Genomic DNA, 20,756 nt, shown 5'->3' on the forward strand with positions numbered 1-20,756 from the left:
GAGATTTTTTTGCCTTTTTTGAATAAAGTCACATATCACTGCAAAATATACTGTCAACAAAAAACAAAATCAAAAATGTGTTCAGTGATCATTATTGAAAGGTATTGAAAGTGGTGTTTCAATTAGACTTCATGGACACCGCTCTGTCCGGTGGTAATTTCTGGGAAAGCATTTTGTGGGTGTACCTAAGATTTTCTCCATGCATGGAAAAGACTGGAATGTGCTCAGATTACTGAGCAGCAACAGTGCCAGGATGCCCACAGAGACATACAAAAGCACAACGCAACACACCACAGGGGACATTTCTCATCCACGACAGTGCCTGTTTGCGAGATTAACCCAAAGAATCAAAGGACCATTTGCCATTTTCACTTAATTCCAATAATTTTTTCCCCGCTCCTGTTCACTGAAAGTTCTCTATTTCTTCTATTTCCTGCACTTTATCCTCACCATTCTGAATGCAAATCCCTCCCTGCCGCTTTCTCCCCTCAGCTCACTTCTCTGTCATTTTCCCTAAGTCATCCATCATCATATTCTCTCCCCTCCTTATCTTGCCTCATAAGCTCACCCACCCCCCTCCACAGTTTCCTTCGCTATTTCTCATTTTTCTCTACAATATAATCTGTCTACCCTTTGCACTAACCATCAACATTTCTCCTTTTTCTGTCATCATCTGTCTTTGGCAACTGTGGAGGGCTCCGTGTTTGGAGATGGGCAAATCTAGGTTTTTCTGGAAGCTGCGTGTGCACAGACAGATGCTGGGTAAATGTGATCAAGGGGACAATAAAGTAGATCAAAAATGGCAATGCAAAATGGCTAGCAAGAAGAAAAAAACAAGCTTTAAAACAACTCAAACTTTTGTTTTTTAAAGTGTTTAAACGCGTAAGGATGTAGGTATGATCGTTTGGACTCGCCACGCTCGTACAAGGAAGGAAAAAAATGGCAAAACAGAGAGAAAATGTAAATGAAACTGACTGATGCAAAGAGGCATTGACTGAGAAACAAGAAAAGAGGGAGACAGATCAAGTGAGTGATGCATACACACTTGAGCACTCCAGTGAATGTGCTGAACTCTGGCTAATGGTTGACATAAAAACCCAGAGAGGATGCAGAATCGATGCTATCTGCAAGAGCCCAGGATGAGACTGGTTTTAGGGAGAGGACACAATGATCTCGCTCTAAAGGCCGATTACATCTGTTGAAACAGCACACTTATATTTACATAAAAACCATGCTGAGGCCTTGCCGGGAGCCCTGTACACTGGCCACTGCTGTTGCTTTTTCTGTCTCTCAAGCAATGTTTTAACCACTTTGAGACCCGAGTGCACTCACACTGTTGAAATCTAGATGTGGTTTCAAGAACAACTTTCCACTCCTTTAGTTTTCATTTTCAGAAGGTGCCACGCAATGGAGGCATTTCAGTCAATGGGGAATTTCCCAGAAAAGCTGACATTAACATGTGCAGGTTTCACAATTACTTTTCTTATACAAACAATGAAACTAAATTGGAAAACACAGAGGTCTTGCATTTGACAGCAATGAATTCTAGCACGCGCATTTCAGTCCAGTTATTAAGAGGCAGAAAGTAGAACCTTGTACAGTAATCTAAAGGCTGCTGTGGGGAAATAAAATTACAATTTAAGTTTATTCCAAACCATTTTATATAAAATTCCTTTCCTAAATATGAATATTTATACAAGGCAAAGCCATTTTCTTTAATTACTATAAATGAGTCAGTTTCAAAGTGATTTATTACCCAGTGTTTCCCTTCAAATTACAGTTCTGTTTATTGATCTTTTATTAGGCAATGCAGTGGGAGAATGACTTGTTAAAGCCCCAGAGGTGAGCCTAATAATGCTTAGTATCACATTTCAACATGGCTATCCCTAACGAAAAACAAAATGGTCCAACTGTAAATCTGTTGCAATGACAAAGGAGGAGAGGAAGTACTGACAACAGACAGCAACAGCTCTGATAAGATAACCCTTGAGTTGTGGTTCAGGGTTACTGTTGCTGCAACTGGGTGGACAAAAAATGGAATAGTGGGGTCCCAATGAACTCTGTTATGGATCAACTGTCTTAAAAATACAAACTACTGTGATTTCTTCATACTCTTGTAACCTGCAGTAACCTTTTAAATGGGCAATTTACTGATAACTATTAACAGTTTATTACACAGTATATGAACAAAAGTACTACAGGAGCTGCTTGCTGTGGAAATCCACACCATGCAGCTCCTGGTACTCAGTGTTCATGCTGATGTTAAAGTGAAATGAGGCTTGGAACTATGCAGTTACTGAACCAGAAGAGCATTGGCAACGTTTATGCACTACGCGTTTCAGCAGCTGGCAACCCCCCCTTTGTAACTTTATGTGGTCTAAAGTTTTGTGGCTGTGGTTCCTAAATCCTTCCCGTTGCACTTACAGCTGATGGTGGAATGTCTAGAAAGGAAGAAACTTCCCAAACTGTCTTGTTGCCACAATGGATGCCACAATCCTATTAACACACCGTGCTTGAATTCGGTAAGCTTTCTTAGGGTGACTCATTCTTGCACATGTGCTTGCAAAGACAGACTGCACGGCTAGGTGCTTGACTTTATAATCATGTGACAACAAGACCAAAAACACCTGAATTCAAAGATTAAGATATTTGGCCCAATACTTTTCTCTTCATAGTTTATTTATACTATGCTGTGTCTTTTACACGAAAAGACGTTTAATTTGCTGCAATTTTTTTCTGAAGGAAAGCGTAAGAATTTCCCTTTACAACTATCCAGTTTCGAACCAAGCGCGAGGGTTTTTTTCTAGGAAGATTTAGTCTAACATCTATAGTATTTCTGTAGAGATGCTCACCACATAATTACTGCACAAGTAGGCTAAAATGAGTGGCCTCTCACCCCATGCTCTCTTCTTTCTTTGCTACCATTCTGCCTCCCCTCATCTGCTCTCCCCTGTCTCCTCAACTTCCCCCAGCATCCTGCCCTTCATTAGGGGGCCTTTCATGGTCAGAGCCAATAAAACTTCAATGAGAGGCAGCCTGAAGAAAACATGGCTGTTCTGTGGCTTTACTGAGCATTAATTACATAATCTTGATGCCAGACAGTAGAGGGCCAATCAGTTCTCCGACAGCTCTGCCGACCTATGGCCACATGTGGGTCCCAGTCAGACACATAAACTCACATTACACACACCAACCGCCTTTGACACAGACACATATACACATAAAGGTCAGGCATACACAAACCCATATATAATACTGGCTGACATATTATTGCTGACACACTTTGAGCCCACCAGATTTAACCTCTGGCCACATGTGCTTAGCGCTGCCTGCTTTTCCCCTTGGCGCAACAAGAAAAGTGAAGCAACATTATTACACATAATTAGCGAGTGGGTTCGGTCTGCTGTGTGGCACAGAGCTGCACATTCCTGAACTTCTAGCAGACTAACTGCAATGGTGATTTTCCAAAAAAAAAAAAAAACTCCACACATGAGCAAATATGAGGAAGACACTTGACATTGCAGAGCGAAGGTGTAATTCATGCCCACTCACTTTAGAGCTGCAATAATGGGCAGCGAGCGCAGCCATTTGTCATTTGGTGATATCCGAGATTCTGTCCTTTTTGTTTGGACTCATCCAGTGATGAGGAACAGACTAATTATAGAGTCACATTTCCTAATGGATTCATAAACATAGTCAGTCTACATAAATAGAATGATTTAGAGGCAGGAAATGACTGTGCATGCCATGTGGATCTCTCCCATTCTCTCTCTCTCTCTGCCTTTCAGTTCGGTTTTTCTATCTGTCAGACGATGCCCACTTACTGCACGGACTGCACGGGAGTTTTTTTTTTCCATGTGTCGGTGAGATGATTTGCAGAGGCATCTTCTTGTGCAAACAAGCCTTTAAAAAGCATCTCCCACGGGAGTGACACCATTAAATACTGTCTGATTCAGTTTCACGCACTGAAATGACTAATGGGATATTATTTTAAGTAAAGTAACTGCATATGTCTCTTAATTTATGTGACACAATGTAAATCCAGACATCCATATCCTTGACTCAGTTGAAGGCTTTTTGAAAAAGTTGTGTATTGCATTAAAACAACCCCATAATCTTTTTTTTTAAAATTTTTTTAATCTTATGCCCACGTGCGTGGTTATGTGGTAGGTGTGGTATGAGGCTTGCACTCTTCTAACAGCCCTTTCTATTCCTGGCTATCCGAAGGAAGGAAGGAAGGAAGGAAGGAAGGAAGGAAGGAAGGAAGGAAGAAACACTGCCTGCAGTGTTTGAAGTCACTGATCCTATTAAATCTAATGAATAAACTAAAAATGTAGATTATCTTTTCAACTTTTTGTTATTTTGACATCTATGCTACAATAAACCAATAGGACGTGAAGGGTCATTACTTGACATATAATAAAAGCGTGTTTGATGCCCAAAAGGTCACATGAGGCCTAAAAGCAATTTAAAAACATTCTCGGGCTTGTTCATTCTCGGGCTTGATATTAACACGTACAGAAAATGAAGTTAACGAAGGCATTCAGCGGGTGACAGGTAAGCCGGGAACGGCGTCAAGGCAGGTAATGACTTGCTGGCGGAGTAATTGCACCTTGAGGAGTGATGTACACAAATGCTCTGCAGACTGGAGGAGACGCTTCTCAGGGCTGACCTGTATTGTGGGTAGGCACCTGGGCGCAGGGGCGGGCCCACAATTCATCTGTGACACCCGGTCGGTGGCTAACAAGCTGTCAGAGGCGTAGAGGACGTTCTTTAACTCAGATCCAGACCACCTTATCGTGCACAGACTACCAGGATGCCTCGGAGGCTTCACAAAGCTAAACAAACCTGTTAAACTGTAAGTTTACTCTGAAACGTGTCCAAAAATAACTAATAGATACAACAGAATGAAACAAAAATTGGAAGAGTATCAAGAAACCTATGCGCTCCCCCTTCTCTCTCTCTCTCTCTCTCTCTCTCTCTCGCTCTCTCCCTCGCTCTCCCCTTTCTCCCTCTCTCTCCGCCTCCTTCTCACTCCACAGAGTGGTAGCGCTGGCACAGCATCGTCCAGAAACCCCTGAGCTGCGGTACTTGCCTCTGTACATCTCTTTACACAGCTCGTCACCGGTAGGTATGAATCAACACAACATAGCTGCGTGGTTTTTAACCAGCACGTTGCAATTTTGACTATTTTTTTGTTTCTTTGTTTTTAAAAGCGGCTAACGGGTAACCTGTTTTTTTTTTTATCTTCCGCCTCTCTCCGAGCAGGTAAGCCAAAAAAGAAAAAAAAAAGAAAAAGAAAAGACAAGAAAATCATTGGATATACGAGAGAAGAGACCCGCTCATTTTGGCAATCTGCGTGAGAAGATTAATTGAGGGGGGGTAAGAAAGCTCCTGCCCTCTTCACAGCGGCCAGCTTTAGAAGTGAGAAGAGACGGGACCTCTGCGCTTGGAGGAATCGCTCCTGTGCCGGCAGCAGTGTGCGGATTGCAGACACAGACTTAGCAGACGCACTGAAGGGGCAGAGGGAAGACAGGAAGGTGGAGGATATTTTACGCACAACAGGGCCAAGCAACCCCAATTTAAAGAAGCCGGGAGTCTGCTACTCCGAGTAGAACTCGGTGTTCGGTCGGATTTGCACTTGACTGAGTCCATAGACACAATTAGACTCTATGTGGTCGGCCGGCATGGATTCCTTCATTATAGCGGCGCTGGCAGTGTGCTCTCTAACGGCACCAGCTTATGGGGAAAAAGGGACGAGCAAAGCCCGGAGTTGTTCTGATATCAAGGTGTTTTACAAAGGAAAGGGGTTCCTTGTGGAAGATGTCCCTCAGTTTGAAATATCAGGTAAGCTTTTGTTCGTGTTGTGCGCACTACACCTCATCTTTACCCCTAAAACTGTAAATGACACGCAAAAACACGTTAATTATACCCGTAAGAGCCACACAGCTGCTTTAAACAGTATCATAATCTCTTTGCAAAATCCCGCTAAGAATGGTAGACTGATTGGGACAAAGTCACCACTAGGCTGTGTATATCCAAGTTGTGTATAAATGACATTGGTTCACAAACTCTTAATTTTGTGCACACAGAGGATCTACAGGAAATTGTAACTCAACGGTGCCTTCATCAAAAAGTTTTTCGGTTTTTTTTCTGGTGTAACTGAAAGCAGAGAAGATATCCATCTTTCATGTCACATGGTAAAGCACAAGAGCTCTGTATGTCTTAAGATGAAACACCGCTTTGAAAAGATAGTATGACAGCCCAGGCAATCTGTCTATTTGATTCCTGATCAAAACTATGAGAAATCATCCCACACTCAGCATTTTGGAAACACAGATATATGATATGTGCTTCACTTTCAGTTTTCCTTCATTAGAGAAACAAAAAAAAGCTGCTAACTCCTAAAGACACTCCCTAATTCTGCCTCTTCTTTAAACTGTGTCATCCTCTTGTGGGGAATTGCCAGCCTATAAATTGCCAGTCACTTGACCATGTGCTGTAACCATGCAAATATGATGCTGCTCACTGTGTCATTCAGGGGCTGATGTAAGGCAGTCACAAGCCCCTTTGCAGTTTAGATGATTGCATGTTTGCCTCCCCTGGAATTCAGTGCAATGCTTTCAAGCATATAAACACACACACACACACACACACACACACACACACACACACACACACACACACACGCACACACACACACACACACACACACTTTTCTGCTCTATAGTTACAGTATCACACATGCAAGGACAGGACATCTATGCTCATGGTCCCGTTTTTTATGTAGATTCAAATGGAACATCACTCACTTTTAAACTCTTTTTGAACTTTTTCCATTTCCGCAGACTCTGAATGCAGCAAGTGCCTTTCAAAGAAAAGTAAAAAAAAAAAAAAAAAGTAGATGGCAACACATACAAAGCAATCTACTCAATTTACATTTGGATTTTGCAAAAAGACACCTTTTCCTATCCCAGATTGACATACACTTTTTTCCTCCACTGTCCAATTCCCCGTCCCGAGAGCCAGCAGCAGCAGATAAACTCGCCTCCCCTGTGAAGATTGAGAGGTTGGTCAGCACAGACTGAACAGTTCCGAGACAAGAGTGTCACGCATCTCACACCCTTGACCCTTGCACAAAACTGTGATCTGTTTTCCGGTTAAGTTCTAACACAACACAGTGTGGATGCAGGAAAGAAAAAAAAAGGGGGGGGGGGGGGGATGTGGTTTAGAAAAGTCAGATATTCTTTTTAAACTCTCTTAGTTTTCTGCTTAATGTTGAGCTCTCTCTGAGAGGCAACAGGATGAGTGTGAATGGGGAGCACGATAACGCAAAGTAGACCCTTTCAAGTGATTACACTCTTAGGTAGGGTAGTTGAAAAGATCAAATTTGACAGTGCTATAGAAAGCAGATGAAACTGTAAAAAAAAAAAATCACTCCATTTATCTTTAGTTAGCAGTAAAGGGCCAAGTGGTAAGTGGACACTTCTCATTTACTTGACAGACACATTGAATAAATCAATTGACGGAATTAACACCAGCCCTGGTTCCTTAGAGATACCCCCTTCTTCTAAATGACTGTAATCCATAATGCTTTAAAGAGGGAATCTGTCTTGTCACGACATTAACTGTATCACTTGTTTCAATCAATGACGTGGAGCTTACTTAAGTTTGGGGTCAATGCCTCCTCAGTGAGAGAGGAGAGGGAGACACAGGAACTGAGGATGAGAAAAAAGACAGATGAGACAATGGGTAGGCTTTGCACATCAGCAATACTTTCCTTGTGTCTCTATATTTTTGTTCTCTAGCATAAAATACACTTCAGGTGCTCAATTGAGGCATTTTAAAAATCGTGTAAAAAAAAAAACCAAAAAAGAAGGATTTAATTTATTCCTCCAAAATATGAGCCGCCCGAATGCTGCAGTTGATCTCTGACATTTGCAGAGTTTGTTTCCTGCTGTGACACGGGGGTTCGATCAGCGTAAAGTATTGGCTGGGCCTGACTCAAGGTCACATGCTGAGTGACTCAGTTTTGGGAGGAAGAGTTGCATTCCAACTGTGAAAATGATGTCGACTTTCAGTACTTTGAAATCCTTTTTTCATGGCCACTGCACAGTTTATGAAATAATTATTACTCAGGCATGGAAAGCAGTTCGTGCAGTTATGAGCCAAACACTAAATTTCTTTTTTAAGATGTATAAATCTTGAGCATGGAGTGCGGACATCTAAGTAAATCAAATTTGAACAAGATAGACAAGTTCTGAACTAAGTTCATTTCTGTTAATTTGACTTTTTTAAGGCATTAAGTATACATGTGCAGTAAATCTGACCCCATATCACAGGCTCCATCTGATTATCCTCAGTCAGCAGTGAATAAAGGTTCCTAGATGCACATGGATGTGCCTCCTTTAGCATCTTGGATAGTCCCCTACTCTTAAGTAATTTGCCCTGCAGAAAAAGCCACGAGGAGGAGAGCTATTGAGTTAAGGGTGAGCTGTTTGTTATCACTGTGTTGACGTAATGCTTACCGGACCATGGGGGAACTATAATTTGAGCTCCTTAAACAAGTTCACAGGGGCTAAAGTGAGCTAATTGATGCTTTTAAATGAGCATGATGATGCTATTTCGGCTCTGTAGAGTGTAATCAGTTTTGGAAACAGCTTTTTTTTTCATCCATGTTTACCAAAAATGGATGATTGATTTTTATGTCTCCTCGCTGCGCTGCCCCCTCCCTGTCCCACCCCATCATGACAGTCTTGATGACTTATCCTGTTGTCTTTCAGGGGATGACATTCTTCATCTCTCTGTGTTTCTCTCTCATCGGCTCTTAAAGAGAGAGGCGCCAGGCACTCTTTGAAAGCAGTTGGCAGCCACCGAGCGTTAGATCCTCAATGTCACATAAGCCTATACAAAGAGACAAGCTGTATGAGACATCTGCAGGAAGGCTGGTAACATTTTGGTATGCCATTGATTTTCCCATGCTGTATTTGTGTTGTTGGTTGCTGGTTGCTACACACTGACTGTGAGTTGCACAGTGCTCTGGAGTGTCATTATAACCAGTGTTTGGCTAATGATACAGTAGGACTGCTATTTACCAAGGCTGCTAGGAACTCTTCTTGACTAAAGACTGGCTTGTGGCTGGAAATATGGACTGGTCTGTATGGCAGCCCACCATGAGAAGTATGAGAATGTTTTGAACTCGACAGCTTCACTTAGAATTTAGGGGGGGAAAGTAGCACTGAAGTTAAAAGCTGGTTACTCCTCTCATCTCTTTGACTAAGGCTAATAATATTAAATTAATAATATTAAAATACTGGCTGCTAAGAGTGTTTGCTTCCCCTTACTCCTCTTTTCAGCCAGAGGTTAAATGTAGAAGAAGTCCATTGCCAGTAAAAAAAAAAAAAAAGCTGGCAAGCCACAGAAAGGCTGCAAAATCAACTCCACAACAGCAAACAAATAGTAAATGGTGAAATTATGGGTGCTAGTATTGCTTACTATCTTGAGCAGCACTATTTTTGTATGGCTATTGCAGAGGCCCATGTTCAAATCTGCTCTGGGGTTTTTATGATAGGACTTTCAATTGTCCTATCATAATAAAGGCTAAAAAGCCTCCCAAAGTAAATGGGTATTTTATTAAAATATAGATTATATTTGGAAAGTTGCAGTAAGACGCTTGTGGTGTCGTATCATTTATGCACCCTCAGCAATGTACTCTCATGCCAGTAAGGATAATAAAAAAAATAATTCCACAGTCTTACAGATTATTTGGACATCATTGTCCCACTGTGTTCTTATTAGCTTACTCTCAAGTGGATGCATTATGTTATTGTAACAGCAAAGAGCTATACTATAATGAAAGTGCGTTTGCAGGAAATGAAGACAAGCTTGGTTAAGCACTTTGCACTATTAAAATATTAGTTTTACATTTTACATTTACTTTTTTTCCCCTTTGTTAGTTTCCTTTGCTGTGAAGTATATAATGAAAGCACACTCGGTAAAAGCAGTCCTAGGGACTCTGTTCTCAGTCTCTATACATATAGCCATCAAAATAATTGCACTGTGATTAGATGTATGGTTAATATTTGTGGAAATAATGCTTTAAATGCAACATCTCAGCTTAAATACACGTGTTGCATAAATGTGACTGCAGGTGGACGTATTCTTGTCACGTCCATGTCCAAGCAGGATTGTCAAAACAAATAAAAAAATCGGTACTCAGACACTGATGGATTCTAAAAAAAAAGGCAATCAGATTACATTAGTCATTTGCAAAAGTGCCAATACCAGCAGTGCAGTCTTTAGCATTTCCAGTTTGCACACTTCACAAATGCACATAGGCAGGCCTGTCTCTTCGCTACCAGCTGAAGTAGTTGATGTTCACAACACTGAACAACACTTTATGTGGGAATTCTAGATTAAAGTCAGTAAAGCTCCAGTTTTAACAACACTGAAGTATTGAATAGTTCCCATAAATGTTAACTGAGCTGGCACACGGCTTTAACTGTTAGCTCTTTAACTGTTAGCAGTTACCCCATAGCCACATTAGCCATCTGTTATCATTAAGGTAGTGGCTAGCAGCTAGGGCTAATAATAAAATGGCAATGTTAATGTCGGTGCTAGGCACCAAATGTCTGTTCTGTCTGTCTGTTGATGGCAATTTAACGCTATCACACTGGTCATTTTTTTTCCCTTGGTTCTGACAGTGGTATTAAATAGCTTGTATTGTTCTGGGTATCTGTATTGAGTTTGAAATTCTACTAATATAACAACCTAATGTCTTAAGTTACATGTTTTTTAGGTGTATTTGGCTCATTTTTGCCTTAAGTATCCTTACGTAGTAGAAAAAGAAAAAGAAAAAAAATATAGTTTTTTTCTTAAATTATCTCACTAGGCTGAATTTCGTTACACTTTAACACTAACACATCCAACAGTGCAAGTCTGCAGTGCACAAGTTATGCAAGCATGTAAGCCGGATGGATAAATGATCACACGTGTAGTCCCTTTTCTATAAAGGACTCTTTGTAGATAAAGGGACTCAGCAAACTTAAACATAAATAGAAAATACTGTGTGTGTTGAGATAAGTGTTAGCCCTATCTCTATCCCTTATCCCCACTGATGTGGTGTTCTTATTCTCCTTATGCTGGATAACTAATTGATCACACAGAATTACATATGAATGGAACTCATTAACTGACTCGAAGATAAGAGAGCTGAAGCTTATTTGAAGGTTGATGTCAGCATAAAGCCCCATGCTTCTGTTGGTCTTCCTCTTCAAACAGATTAAAGCAAAAGCAACAGTTGTTTCAGTATCACAGCGTGCAGGCTCATAACTCTGCTGCAGTTTAAAGTCTGTCAATTCCTGCATCTGGGCTCCTGTCTGTGCTTGTTTGTGTGTAGCACAAGAGTGTTTGTGAGCATGCATTTCTGTGTGTGTGTGTGTGTGTGTGTGTGTGTGTGTGTGTGTGTGTGTGTGTGTGTGTGCTAGTGTACCAACTGAAAACACCAAAGTTGTTAAATGCTGAAGTCAGTAAGAAGCCTCTTGAAGCATTAAGCCATAATGGGCTGCAGGGAGCATGAAACAGACCACAGCATGTTTGAAGTTAACACACACAGAGAGAGAGAGAGAGATGGACTGCTGACTGACTTGGCCTGCCCTGGTTGGTCTGCTTGGTTTTTCTTGTCCTGCCCCGCCCTCTTAACCAACTGTAAGAAAACGAAATAAATAAATATAACACACAAAAAAATGATAAATTATGACAAGGAAAACGGTTAAAGGAAAACAACCTCTTTTTAAAAAGTCCTTGTGTAATCACTGTTTATTCTCGAAAAGCCTGTTAGAAACATGCAAATGTGCCGGAGGAAAGCATCAACTACTTAATTTGACTCATTTTTTTTGGCAGACTGACCAACCTGCTGTTATTTTTGTTTTCACTTCCTATGACTAATGTCAGAAAATTACAACTATTTCCCACACCTTGTAAAAGGTAAGAAATTGAGGTGGTCTGAGAGACTGGCGGCTGGCTTTTAGAATGTGATGTACTATCTTGACAAGCATCATCTGCTTCCTCTCTGACCTACGTGAGTTTCACTGACAGCCACCACTTCCTCTTCTCTCATCTTGGGCTCCCATTGTCTTATGTTCACTGTCACTTATCAAATGCAAGAGAAGGACTTCACATGTAGAGCCCTCTATGTGAACGCACACACAGAAACAGCAGACACACAGATGACAGCACAGATAACAGGGGGTGGCGGTGTCTTTGCATCAGGCATGTGTGTGTGTGTGTGTGTGTGTGTGTGTGTGTGTGTGTGTGTGTGTGTGTGTGTGTGTGTGTGTGTGTGTGTGTGTGTGTGTGTGGAATCAGGGGCTTGTGTGTTGTTTCCCTCAGAGGGCTGCAGTGTGTCAGTGTATGATTCCTCTTTTGTCTTCAGAGGAATTGGTTGTGTCAAAAGGAGAATTATTCCCTCATCACAGCAAGCTCCTTCAGTGTCTCTAGTTGTGTGTATGTTTCTATGTGTGTGGAAGCGAGTGGGGGATAGTGGAGCAGGGAAAGGGGAAGGTTGGGTGCAGATGTGTGTGCACATGTGTACCCGGTGTCTCCACGAGCCTAGAAGTGAATCTTCGTGGGTGTGCCGTGAATGTGTGCACCGTGCACGGCTCCTAGAGTTTAAAAACTGCTTTCTTTTCATTTTCTGTCCTCATGTGCAAAACTGTGTTTGTGCATGACTGCAGACGTTTGTATTTAGCTTTTTCTTCAGTTACGTTAATGTGCATGTGTACCATTGCCATGCTGCTGCGACTCATGTCCCCTCCAGCTGTGCTTTCTTTAGTTTAGGCGAGAATTTGAAGTGTCAAGGATCTTGCTACGGCTGTATGAGAGCGTTCTTTCTGTTACTCCAGCTGCTTCAAAGACAAACCAATGGCTACTGCCGTTTCAATTGAGGTCATGCAGTATGATTTTCTTTCTTGTTTTTGCAATGTGACACACCCTAGAAAACACACATATATTCCGTCTGCAGGTGTGAACCACAGGATATGCTGGGAGATCTTTGTACTTCAGCTAAGACTCTCCTCAGAGGGGAAATCCTATGCCTATACAGCATTACAGCAACAAATTTAGTAGATGCAAATGCATGTATGAAGTTGGAGTATTCATTTGACTGTTTGATTGTGATTACCAATTTATTTGTCTTGATGATACATGTATCTGTTTATTGGGTATTTGGAGCAGATTTCTTCAAAAATAGTGATTTCTAAAGAAAGAAAAATCTTCAGCTTGTATTTTATTTTATATTTTATTGATTGATTTGTTTTCCTGTTGCCTGAGTTTATAAATCTCACAGGCTGTGCATGAATCCCTGAAATAAATAATCAATGAAACCTATGAAAAAATGGCGATTAGAGATTACAACAGCCCAAGATGATGATCAAATTATTGTTTTTTTCCTACAGACCATCCCACTCCCCAAGATGTTAGTTTTAAAGCAGAGAAAGAATGCACTTGTGACTATCAGCTAAGTGTTGAGCCATATGACTAGGAAATGCTTTGTACTGTTTGAAATGATTTGTGTGTGGCAGCTACATTTTCTCACTAATGCTTCTTGTGAAGCTTCGGCACACTCCTAAGCGCTTCCTTCACTTCAGATCCAGTTCTGTATACGCAGTATAATTAAAAGAATCCATGGAAACAGCTGTCAGACTTATATCTACAAACATATAAAAAAAAAAGCTGAAATGGGCGTTTAGGAGAGATTGTGCCGGTGAATAAAAAGAGAAAATAAAAAGTTGTTAAAAAAAAAAAAGAAAGAAAGAAAGAAGTGAATACCTAAAATTTGTCCAATGACATCTGGCATGCACAGTAGAAACTGAATTAATATTGCACACACAGGTATAGCAGCATATCCCACAACTGCACACCCCCTTTTTATTAGCGCACTGAGGAAAACATAGGCGACATCTTTGTGGAATGAAAATGGGCAGAAACATGACTGCAAGTTATTAAACCTTCAGCAAGTACACATGTTTCTGAATCACTGTGTGAGAGACGCAGGCTTCCCAGGTGGTTCTCGAGTCGTGAATATCCTCTTTGTCTTCGTTTTCTCATCCTCTCCCCCGAGGTGTAAACATCACTCTCTGTTTCCGTACTTTGGATGCAGACACGTTGCCGCATTCTCTTCTGCTCTATCAAATCTCCAGCTCTGACCTTTTAAAAAAAAATTTAATTGGTCATTTGGAGGATTTTTTAGCTGCTATAGGCAAGTGCCTGCACACAATAGCTATTACTGCTTTTTTTGGGTGGGGAATTCATAATTTCCTGAAGATTTTCTCTCAGCGAGATAAACTGTTTCACACTATTTTCTATTACTCTAATTATTTCCTCCCGCTGCATACTTCCTCTTTCCCAAAGTCTTTTCTGGCTTTGAGCTTTTATCGCTCTCATTCTTTCCATATCTGCTCCTGCAGAGGAAGTTGTGAATTCATTTAATTTTCATTGCAAATTTACTGCATGTTCGCAGATGGGCTGCAAAAACATAGCTGGTTTGCTTCTGTTGCTCGTTTGTGATTTTCATGGCTCCATATGGCTATATGGTTGGCTCTATAGAAAGTCAAGAGCTGCGTTTGAGTTGTCTGTCCTCCAAGCTTTAGTAGAGAGATACATAAACAATATGAGAAGAAGTACAACATGTATTTTCTTAAACATTTCATTTGAATCTTTTACAATATTTTAGAGAGAAACCCAACAATTAAACCAGTTGTGAAAAAAAATAACTTTTTAACATCTCAAAGAGAACCTGGCCTGTGCTTCGACTGGTTGATGAGAGGCGAGTGGAGAGAGAAGAGACGTGTATTTAGAAGCAACAAACAGTAAAAGGTGGACAGTGGGTTGGCCCAGTAATAACAGATTATTAACATGCAGCTTAGCTGGCAAAGGCAGATGGACACATAAGAAAAAATGACTAGAAAGGAGTTATGAAACTATGAGGGAGAGACAATAAGACATATCACATGCAATCCGGTCGTTAAGTGATGACGTGACGAATCCTACTTCCGGGCCTAAAGTAGTCTGCGTTTAATATGGCTTTTGTGTTGTTAACGTGTTTAATGTTTTGTATTTTCTTCTATTTAATCTCAAAAAGCTCCTAAAACAGTCAGTGATCACTTTTGACCTCCCTCGGCTTTTATTACCGCTAATCATTTATTTAAGCTCAGTTTTTAAATCCTTAGGATGTAACTACAGCCCAGCCCATGCAGCAGTATATGAATGACTAACCTGGTATTGTGGATGGATTATCTCAGTTGTTCTCCTGGCTGAAGTTTGGTCCTTTTACAGCATCCTGCCATGCAATTACATTTGTTCCTGACCACCGAGAACACTCACGTTAACTTTTATCGAGTGGAAAGAAAGTTAGCTTGTTTATATTATGCTAATATAGCTGTGTCGCTAGCGGTCACGTAGCACATCATTATATACCAGCTAGCCCAACTTCAGTAACCCTACAAACGTCACTGCTGTTTAGCTTTCTGTCTTCATTTATGTTGGAAGTGATAACAGAGCTGTACGTTTTAATTTGTTTCCAAAACCCCGCAGTCAGGACATGCTATATTGTATTTAGATAGAAGCTAGCAAGCTAACTTCCTGCTAATTTCTAACTCCGTTAAATGTCATAAATTCCATTTTCATGGATGCCTGGATGTTAAACTCAATTGTTACACCTGGTAGAGCAGAACGCTGATCATTTTATTAAAGATGAAAGACTTTAGACAGTTTTTCAACTCTCAGTAATGCCATAGTGATCGTTTGATATATGGACCTGCAGCGGAGTTTAGGCCCAGACACGGCTAGTGACGTCCTTAACGACCGGATAATGGCATATAAATACATAAAGAGCAGAAAAGTAGAGTGTCTCATTTTGAGGTCCTGGTAGTCAAATATATAGAAGTGTAGCATTTATCAAAAGGTCAGTGATATAGGAACTGTCACACATAAGAGGCATGCTGGGAAGATTTCAGCTTGGAAGGATGTATAGATTTTTTACGAGTTATTTCAAATTTTTGTCAATAATGTTGTAGGAGGGACTGCCACTACCATGGGTTCTGCGACACAGATAAAGGTTATTTTCACCACTGTGCAGACACACACACACACACACAAATGTAAAAAAAAAAAAAGCAAAAAGAAACTGTGTGCTTGCCCTGCATACTGAACTTTAAAAAACTCAAGGAAATTTGTCTTCTTAGCTCAGTGCACAGCACAGCGTCAGCCGTGAAGTCTCACTGTGTGTGCCATCCGGCCCCAGCACGCGACTGCATAAAAGGGAGAAGCTGATTAGCAAAGTCGCAGAGGAGTGCCAATCACACCATAAGGTGCTGCTCCCCACACTACTGTGGCCCAGTGCTCTTCCTGCACCTTAACTAAAAGGCACACCTGCAGTGTAAAATACAGTCAGGTGGTTTTACTTGCACATAAGCAGATATTTTTTTTAAAGCGTGTGTAATTTTTTATTTATTTCCTTTTATTTCTTAAGCAATAGATAAATATATGGTACAATATAGGTTCCTCCTTTTTTTAAAGTAAAAGTGGAAAGTGCCGAGGGCGTCTGTCTGCCCGGCAGAGACTGGGAGCTGGTACTACAGAAGGGGAGAGCCTGATAACTAAAAGGCTCTGCTTCACATTCTACTTTTGGAAACTCGAACAACCACAAGTAAGCCTGAATTCAGAGAGCAAAGTGCTCTGTTGGGATAATATGGTACTAAGAGGTCTTTTTATATGATGGAGCTTGGCCATTAAGGGCTTTGTATGTAAGGAGGAGAATTTTAAAACCTTTTCAGACTGTTACTGGGAGCCACTGAGCAGAACTTAATATGGGAGAAAAATTATCTCTTTTTCTAATTTCTGTCAGTACTCCTGCAGTTGTGTTTTAGATCAGATGGAGGGCTTTTATAGGACTATTGGAACATCCTGATAATAAGGAACCACAGTAGGCTAGTTCAACTTGGAAGTAACAAATGCATAGGCTAGATTTTCAGCATGGCTCTGACAAAGTGTGCTCCTAATGAATAAAGGTCATGCGATGATTTTTTAAAATGAATTAAAGATCTGGCTATGGCTGATTAATGACTTCTTTATAAAAAAAAAGTATTAATGCCATTTCGATTCTTCCTGTAAATCTATTTTCCTACATGCACCATCTTCCTTTGCTCTTAGTTTGAACGTGTTTACAGTGGAAACTTTCAGTTTAGCAGTTTTAACAGACTTTCAAAAACTCCATGATCCCACAGCATGTTTGCTTCTCCATCTGGTACATTTTTGGGACCTCAACTTTCTAATTGCAATAAACTGTAAAGATCACTGGCCTTTCATGGCATTAGTTCTTGCAGCAAACAGGATACTCAAATACGTTCTTCTAAATGTGCACTTCAGTCTTTTGAAGATCTCTGTCATCCAGTTTCTGGTAAAGCAGTTTCTTCCATTTAGAAAAAAAAAAAAAATCCGAGTCCACTCCAACTCTCATCTTCTGTCAGATTTAGTGCTTTCTAAGCACATTCTTCTCTATTTAAATAGTGAGATCTGATTTCATGTGACATCATTTGTCAAGCATTATTTGTGACCAAGAAAGGCCTGAGTAGTTCATGGTGGTTTGCTTATATGGCTTGACCAGCCCTTGCGATTTAATTTTGGAGGTAGAGTGACTGTCTGAGGATGGAGGAGCAGGAAATGACCGGAGGATTACTAAAACCTTGTGAGAAGAGGGTCGCATAAAAAAAGCTCATAATTACAGGGGGAAAATATGCAATTACTGTCAGTTGTCATCCTGGTTGCTAGTATAAGATTAGTTTTTATTACCCAAAGCTTTACCTCTATGGCTCCCCCTCCCCCCCACACACACACATATCACCACCGCCACCACTTTTCTGACTCACTATTCACTTCTTCCTTAACATGCTCTTTTTTCCCCTTCCCGTCTGTCCACTCCCTTTACCAGCCAATTTTACTAACTCTCGTCAGTTTCTCAGTGTGTCTCCCTTTTCTTTGCCTGTTTATGAGCATCGTAACCTCCAAATAGACATGCCATATGAACCACCTAATTGCTAGTAGTGCTCCTGTATATCTGTCTGCCTAAAAATAAAAGAGTAGGGGAAAGCCAGTTTGGAACACGTGTAAGGAAATACTGATATGTTTTCATGCTATGTTATAGCTGCTTGGCTCTATACAACTTGGCAGCACATGACTGAACAAAATGCTGAAAAAGGGCTTCCTCTACGGTACCCTGTCAACACCCCCTTTTTACTCTTCTCTGCTTGTTTATTGAGGAGGGCAAGCAGTGAACAAATGAACTTGCCAATGCCAATGACTTATTTAGCTTTCCCCAGCTTCTCTTCAGCTGTAACACCAAACATTATAGTTGGAATCACTCATTAGTGTTTCATTTGTCTTATTTCCTGTCCTTTGCAGTCTTCATCTCTTCTTCCCACCCTGCAGAGTATTCCTGCATAAATATTTTACATCTTCCCAGTGAACTCTGTCAACCCTTAGTGCATGCCTGAATCACTGATTATAACATATAAAATGTAAATCCGAGTGTATTTCAATTTGTCCTATCAAAAACTACTCGTCTTGCATTACTTTGTTCTTTTTTTTTAATAAGCACTCATATTAGACAACACATTTTTCTAATTTGTGGCAATAGAAAGTTTTAAAATAGCTTTATTGACATGGCAGAAAGAAAATGCTTTACATATAAAATAACTGTACCATCAGTATAATTCAAGCTAAATCGGACATATTTCTAAATGATGGATGATGGAGCATGAGTACAAAGATAAAAAGTCAAAAAAGTAAAGTAAAAAACATGTTAAAGAATGTATTAAAGACAGTTGTTTATGGTGTGTTGTCTTACCTTACGGCAGCATTCTGGACCACCTGAAGTTTGGAAAGGTTGTGTTGAAAGAAACAGGAACACAGCCAGTTTTTAAGCTGACTGGAATGTAATAAAGGCATGGCAGTAGGAGGCAAGGATAGACACAGTCTTTCATCTTACGCTGTTCTCCTCTGCAGCCTGTCTGAAACTCTCAGCTGACTGAAAATATGCAGAACGTGATACAGTGAGTTCGGTATCTTGCAGCAGTGTATTTCAGCTGAAATCCCTGATTCATCAGTGTCGTATTTGACACCTTAAGGGAAGCTCAACTGTCTTGCACCGTTTGTATCCAGTGACATTATTGGTGATTGTAACAGAAAGCTTTGTCAGAGATAGTCTAGCATCTCTGCTCTTCATTTTGTGCCTGAGTGTGCGTATTTAGTCCAGGATCTGGTTTAAACTAAAAGCCTTCTCTTTAAATCTTTCATGCTCCTGCTACCATCCTACTGAGATAAAAAGAGAAGCTGAGAGATGATTCAAAGGGTTTATAAATCATTACTTTTTCACACACGTTCAGTTTCATTATGTCATTCTTTATGTGTGCCTTTTTTGAATTTTAACTAAGAATCACGTCTTTTATAGCCACTTGATCTTATTATCTGTCTTGTTACAAAGAAAAGTTGCATGCTGTATCATTTTTTCATCTTATAAATGTGTGTTTGTCTTTGTATTTGTCAGCTTTGTGTGTCCTCTAAAAACAATGTTATGAACAGCAACACCATGTAGCTGTGATGCAGCAGTAGTGGCAGCGCTCTGTCATACAGTCTGTCCTTTGCGTGTCCCTATACCATGCACCCTACTTCCCCAGCAAACCCTAGCAGACTCAGTCCCAGCCCTGAGGCCCAGGGCATCACTCAGTCAAATTGAATCACAAATCCTTTTGGGCAGAAGAGGCTGTGGCTCAGGATGAATGGTTTTGGTTTGTCATGTGATGTCTGCTGATGAATGGCCAGGGCCTAGAGGACTGAAAGGGCTGAACCGAGGTAAGTGGGACTTGTGTAGGTCATTTCCCAGGCAGATTTTGGTCATCATATATTCTCCTTCTACATACTGAATTCTTTTGTTCTTCAAAACGAACTTCTATATATCTATAATTACTAGTTATTATAGTAATATATATTTAATAACGCAATTTTAGATTACTTTCCCGTTTAAAACGTAACAAAAGAAAAAGCAATGTTCCTGTTTTTTTACTTTTCTTTGCAATAAAAGAAACACAAAGAGAAGTTCTGGTGTTCCATATTGGGATGCTTTCTCAAGAGAGTTGTGCTTTTACTGGAATCAACTCTATTACTGTAAGAAGCCACTTTCTTCTTAAAGCTTCCATTCATTTTTAGGCTCCTAGTGTTTTCCGATATGACTTTAGAAATTAAATTTACCTTTTTTTCACCCCTCAGGCTCTCACTTCCTCTTGTCAGCTTTCCTCGCCTTCTTTTACTCTTTGCTCTCTTCACATCTCTCTTGGTTAGCTTGCCATGATTAAGCACAGCTGTCACACTTATCCAGAAGTCACTCTTTTTTGAATTTTTTACAAATGTGGTCTGCTATCTTTCTCATTCCCTGGCCCTGCTCACTTTGAATGATGTCTAAATGAATGAAAGATGAAAAAAAAAAAAGAATTAATAAATGAATAAATTAAAAAACAGAAACAGAAAAATCAAAGGATACAAAATAACTAAATAACTGTGGGTGGAGCACTGCCTAACTCCTCTGCATTACTCTCTGAGGTAGTGATGTGTAGCCTCGGGTTACTGAGGCGGCTCAGACTATGGGAAACTGGAGTGTTTCACCTCAGCTAGCTGGGCAGGCAGTAAACTCACACACACTACCTTGA

The 20,756-nt window shown here is 40.4% G+C and overlaps 1 protein-coding gene across 2 annotated transcripts in view; it reads left to right on the plus strand.

Annotated features, from left to right (window-relative positions):
- Positions 1-4,785: 4,785 nt before the first annotated feature.
- gpc1b (glypican 1b) overlaps positions 4,786-20,756 on the plus strand; it is a 57,073-nt gene continuing 41,102 nt past the window's right edge. Inside the window, exons 1-3 of one of the 2 annotated variants that reach the window (XM_085387954.1) lie at positions 4,786-4,858; positions 5,043-5,131; positions 5,269-5,847. In XM_085387954.1, the coding sequence (XP_085244080.1) occupies positions 5,673-5,847 (175 nt within the window). In that variant the 5' untranslated portion in view covers positions 4,786-4,858; positions 5,043-5,131; positions 5,269-5,672. The remainder of the gene's footprint in view (positions 4,859-5,042; positions 5,132-5,268; positions 5,848-20,756) is intronic. The other variant, XM_085387953.1, reaches the window with a different exon arrangement.

This window comes from Rhamphochromis longiceps, linkage group LG18 (genome assembly GCF_057381845.1).
Source record: "Rhamphochromis longiceps isolate RC_006_pf linkage group LG18, R_longiceps_female_GT1.1, whole genome shotgun sequence".
NCBI lineage: Eukaryota > Metazoa > Chordata > Actinopteri > Cichliformes > Cichlidae > Rhamphochromis > Rhamphochromis longiceps.